The sequence below is a fragment of the Malania oleifera genome, chromosome 12, assembly GCF_029873635.1.
Source record: "Malania oleifera isolate guangnan ecotype guangnan chromosome 12, ASM2987363v1, whole genome shotgun sequence".
NCBI classification, from domain to species: Eukaryota; Viridiplantae; Streptophyta; class Magnoliopsida; order Santalales; family Ximeniaceae; genus Malania; species Malania oleifera.
In genome coordinates, this window is record NC_080428.1 from 17,069,426 (window position 1) to 17,075,081 (window position 5,656).

At 33.9% G+C, this 5,656-nt stretch overlaps 1 protein-coding gene across 1 annotated transcript; it reads left to right on the plus strand.

Annotated features, from left to right (window-relative positions):
• Positions 1 to 665: 665 nt before the first annotated feature.
• LOC131144071 (calmodulin) lies at positions 666 to 4,991 on the plus strand. Its single transcript, XM_058092443.1, has 2 exons — positions 666 to 916; positions 4,317 to 4,991. Exons 1-2 carry the CDS (start codon positions 841 to 843, stop codon positions 4,688 to 4,690), a joined length of 450 nt encoding a protein of 149 aa, XP_057948426.1. The 5' UTR covers positions 666 to 840; the 3' UTR covers positions 4,691 to 4,991.
• Positions 4,992 to 5,656: the final 665 nt, after the last annotated feature.

Consider the following 5,656-nt stretch of genomic DNA (forward strand, 5'->3'; position numbering starts at 1 on the left):
TTGTAAATTGAAATTAAAAAATGGGATAATAGTTCTTGTGAATGCTAAATGGTTAAAAGAAAAAACTAAAATTTATATGATGTTTGAGACAATTCGCTTGACTTTTCTTGATTTTATTCAAATTGTTATATTATTAAATATGATATTCAATCAAATCCAAAAAGCAAACCACAACTCAACAAACGGTATATCTAAATTAATTTTTTAGAACTATATTTTATTTATAAAATATATATTTAGTCATTCAATTTTAATGGAATGTTTATAACAAATATTTTGTAATGATATAATTACTTAAGTTTCGAATATATTGTAATTAATTGACCAATCTTTCCAACTTAACATATTAAATTAATATCATTTTTTAATTTATTTTACTAAAATTAAGTAAAAGGATAAAATTATTATTTTATTAAGTTTAATATTTTACTAAACTTAACGGTCAACTAAGAAAAGATTTATATTGTTAATTAAATTAAATTTTAATTTTTTAATGAAAACTTTTAAAAATTTAGAGCCGGAGATTTTTCTAAAAAGTGAGAGGGTGTCATTAAATTTCACCCATATTTTTACCAAATTTAAAAATAGACGAAAAGGAATGAGGGCAATATGGTAAATCGGCAATAAACTGGATTTGATAAATTGGTGAGATCCGAATTCAATGCATCCGATTCCCCAGTTCATATAAATCCATTGGCTTTGTGCGAAGGCCGAAGCAGGAAAGCCATCCTTTTTCTTTCTCTCTCTTCGCGTAAGTCGTGCGCAGTTCGTGAGTTAGTTCCATTGGAGTCTCTTCGAAAGAAAAAGAACAGGAAAGGGGGTCGGGATCTCTGAGGCGACATGGCGGAGCAGCTCACCGAAGAGCAGATCAGTGAGTTCAAGGAGGCTTTCAGCTTGTTCGACAAGGACGGAGATGGTATTTTTCATCTTTCATTCGCCTCTTTTTTCCCTCTTAGATCCGGTTTTTGATTGGCTTTGTTTGGTTTACCCCTGGTCTACTTTTGTTTATGTGTTGCGATGACCCGATTTAGTTTTAGATTGTGTTGGAAATGAAGAATTGTGAATTTTTATTATCTGTTTGGAGGCTGAGAAAGTTCGCACCATAAAATTATTTATCCTCAGATCGAAAATTTTCTCTGATATTGCTTTTATATATATATATATATATATATATATATAATTTTATTTTTCCTCGTTTTTTACGAGGGACCTTATCTCCATAAAAAATTATTTAGCTCTATTTGTTTGTTTTTTTTTTTTTTTCCATTTCCATTATCTGGTTGAAGAACCTTTAATGCTAAATATCCGGTAAAATTAATGTACCATTATATTATAATTTCTTTTTTCAAGTCCCTTTTGTTCTATTTTCTTTAAGGAAAAAAATTAATTCGCGGGTAGAGATATCTCTCCTTCCTCTTTCTTCTTCTGAATCTAAATTTTTAAATGCGAAGAACTCGTGATAAATAGGAACGCAATTTTTTAGTATTTTTTTTCCTGAAACAAATTTTATTTCTTCAAAACAGGTTGAACTCGATTGTTCCTTCCTTTTTTTCGATAGATGTATTGTTTCAATTTCTAATGCACGTGTTAGGATTCGTTTATCTCAGCGAATAGTTCATTTTCAGAAGTTGGGAAATCAATATACTTTTTAAAATTTTAATTCTATGATTTTATTTCTATATCTTTTTTTGAAAAAAAAAAGTAGTTTAGTTCTATGATTTTAATTCTATATTATTATTATTATTTTTTTAAAAAATAACCCCGTCAAAGAAGGCTTCAAAGGGAGCTTTAAAAAGTATTTTCTTCCCTCAGAATTTGCTTCCCTAGACTTTATAGCGTATGCCCTACAATTGGCTTGAAAAGCGGGATTTAGATCTTGGAGCGTATGAGATAGTGCGTGTTACCCCTTAATTGGATGCCACTGCAAGCACTCCTTTGCCACCTGCAGCTGCCTTGCCCCATCATCGACCATCACTGACTACCACTTCCAAGCTCATAGCAAACGGAAATTCTGAGAAAGGAAGGATGGGGGGGGGGGGGGGATTGGGCAATGATCTAGCTATCCTTTGCTCAGTAGTTATAGCAACTAATTTGGAGAGAGAGAGAGAGAGATTATCCAGTAACAAGAAAGGGAGATCTAGCTATCCTTTGCGCAAGAGTTGTAGCAAATGGAATTTGGATCTTAGAGAGAGAGAGAGAGAGAGAGAGAGAGGCAAAACCAGGGATGAAGTTCTGACCTATTGGCCCACCCCACCCCCCATTTTTTTAATATTAATTAATGAAGATGAAATTATACTTCAATAATGCACCAGTTTTGCTATAAAAGTGTCATATGTAAACTATTAAATTAGACCTTGGATTGGTAGATTAGTGTTAGAACAAAAATGCATTGTCTTTTGGAATAATCTGAACCATCCTGGGTCTGTGGGGTGTTAGTGCCTACATAGTGATGAACTAGTTTGTCATGGTGACTTTTTTGTTCTTTATGCTTTTCTTGCTCTTCCAAGCATCCATTTTTAGATAACCTTTGCTTATGAAACCTAATATCTTTAAACAATATTCAGTACTGTAAGAACAACAATGAAGCCCCAAGTCTTGCAAATTAGGGTACTTGGGTAAGTCATGAATCATCTTTTGTTGTTTTAGGGCAACATCCATCCTATGTATTGCCAGCAAATTCTTCCTTATTACCACAATGCAAGTTACCCGAATGCTGCAATGTCAATGAAACCATGTTTTTGATGTGTTGTGTTATACGTTGCAGATGCCCAAAACAATTGCAGTTCCATTTCCTTCATATTATCTTCTACAAGCACTAATTGTAGCTTGTGATGTGTTCAGTCCTTACGTTAAATCATTAATCTATCTTAACATTTTGATTTTACCTTTCTTTTTTATGTGTTATCAATTTTTTTTCTGCCTTCCAAAAATTGTAAAGTTTCCCGATAATTGCAAAAGAGAAGGGTGTTCTAGATCTAGTAAGACATTCGTCCATGGTGGATGCACTTCAATAAATTAATGCAGGTAGTCAATTTATAACTTTTATTATGTCCCAAGTGCTGCTTTAGTATTTCTACTAACTCTTCATTGTCAACACCTCTAAGAATGTTTATAACATCGCATTGAGGGAGATATTCATTGAGCCATGCTGCATTTATTCATTGTGTTAGATTACCACTTTACCTAAAAGCTTAAGCTATTAGGTTGTGGGCCAACAATGTATATCAAGTTTTGACACTCCCCACCACATGCAACCCAATAGTATGTGGAGAGATATACGCACGATAAATAACACTCATTATTGGGAACACAATAATATTTTTTTAAACACCACGGAATAAATGCGGTCGACAAAACTGGAACACAGGACCTCCTGAAAACCGGCTCTGATATCATGTTAGATTTTACCATTTTACCTAAAAGTTTAAGCTATTAGGTTGTGGGCCAGTAATGTATATCAAGTTTTAACACATTGGTTGGGCAGGCTTGTGACACTTGTCGTTCTACTGTTTCTGTTTAGTGTCTTCTTTGAGCTAATTTTTAGCAAAATGGGAGGCTATTTTGGTCCACCTTCCCACACCAGAAGTTACATAGAACTTTTCACAGGATTTTTCTTCCAAATTCTAACAGACATTTGAAAAATAAGGTCACAGATCAAAATATTGAAATGCTCACTGCTCTATATGATTCAATTTTTAAAAATGTTTTGAAAAAATTAATACTCAATTCTTTCTTCAAATTATTTATATATATATATATATATATATATATATATATTTTAAATTCACAATTGTGTGTACTACTAAACTACTCTCAACTAATTTTATTGGTTGCATGTGCACAACTTTTAGTCTGTCAAAATGACAGGATCTTGACATGCTAAATAATGGGAATATTGGTTGCAAGGACAATTTTTAATATCTTAAACATTGAGTTGACTCTTACAGAATGTGAAGAATTGAAAGTATTAGTCAATATTGAGCCAATATGGCCTCATTAGATCAGTAATCAACCTTCCATTTTAATTTCTAATGAATAGCCTTCTTGCTGGAGATATGCTGATTGTGTTTGGGGTATTTTTTGGTGGTTAGACTTCATATAGCTAATTCAATGGCAGAAGTAAACCCCTGGTGGGTGGGTTGTGTATTAGTGAGGATGTTATTACTGTAAAGTTAGAAGAAGTTTGATGGGCAGGCATTATTCCTATGTTATATTGATATGGTCTTTGATACTAGTGAGGATCTTATTACTGTTGAAACAAATGGATAAAAAAAACTACTTCAATGATTAATGTTGAAAATGAACTAATTTTTCAGGTTGCATCACCACAAAGGAGCTTGGGACAGTGATGAGGTCGCTGGGGCAAAACCCGACTGAGGCGGAGCTCCAGGACATGATTAACGAAGTGGATGCTGATGGTAATGGGACCATTGATTTTCCTGAGTTTCTAAACCTCATGGCTAGGAAGATGAAGGATACTGATTCTGAGGAGGAGCTGAAGGAGGCATTCCGAGTTTTTGACAAGGATCAGAATGGGTTCATCTCGGCTGCTGAGCTGCGTCATGTAATGACCAACCTCGGGGAAAAGCTTACCGACGAAGAAGTGGATGAAATGATTCGGGAGGCCGACGTTGATGGAGATGGACAGATAAATTACGAAGAGTTTGTGAAGGTCATGATGGCCAAGTGACGATCTCCTCCTCGTCAAAACCAAGAGCTCATTTTAAAAAAGGAAAAGCCAAGGGGAAAAATGGAGAAGTTGGGGCGTGGGAAAAGTTGCTATTGTATTTAGTATAACGGGTTCCGTGTATCTTTTTGTTGCCTTTTTAACCATTTCGTTTTTATGGTTTTAAGATTTAGACCTTTAAGAAGGGGGAATGGATGGGTATGCTATCCTTTGCTGCTGGTTGCTTGTTCTCTCTCACCCCCACTGTCTTGTTATCTGTAAGTTTGGCATTTCTATTTATTAACCCTCTTCTTTTTCCTTGACACGGATGTGACTCATTTTATTAGTATCATAGTTCTTGTTTTCAATTATTTCATTTCTTATTTTAGCTCATTCAGGGGTTAGCTGCATCATCTTTAAGGAACTTGCTTTTGCTTCCATGCCTATTTGTTAATTAAGCTTGTAGTTGTTGTGAGAATTATTCACTGGAAAATGATTTTTTATCTTAGTTTTATAAAAATTTATAAGTATTGTTGTAGTGCTCATCCTCAAAACTTAGGTGTTAAGAGGAGAGAATTAGAGGATCTTATATTGACTTTGGAACTGCTCATAGAAATGATGTGGGACTGGACGAATATTAATATTTCCCCTCGAGCTTATGGAGGAAAATGAAGCGAGGAGAAGTTCAGCCTATGGAGGAGTTAAGCAGCCCAAGGCGCGGTTCTGATATCATGTTAAAGAGCTAATCCTCAAAACCTAGGCGTTAAGGAGAGAGAGAGGTAAGGGAATTTTATACTGTCTTTGGAGCTGCTCATAGAAACGATGTGAGACTGGATAGATATTAATTAAAATTTTTATAAATTAAATGGAGTAATAAAACGTTGCATCACTTAGTGAAAATGGTCTGATTTTTTTATTTATAATTTTTTTCAATACATAATTAGAATGTCATTTTATTTTTAAAATTTTTTAATATGACATAAAAAGTTG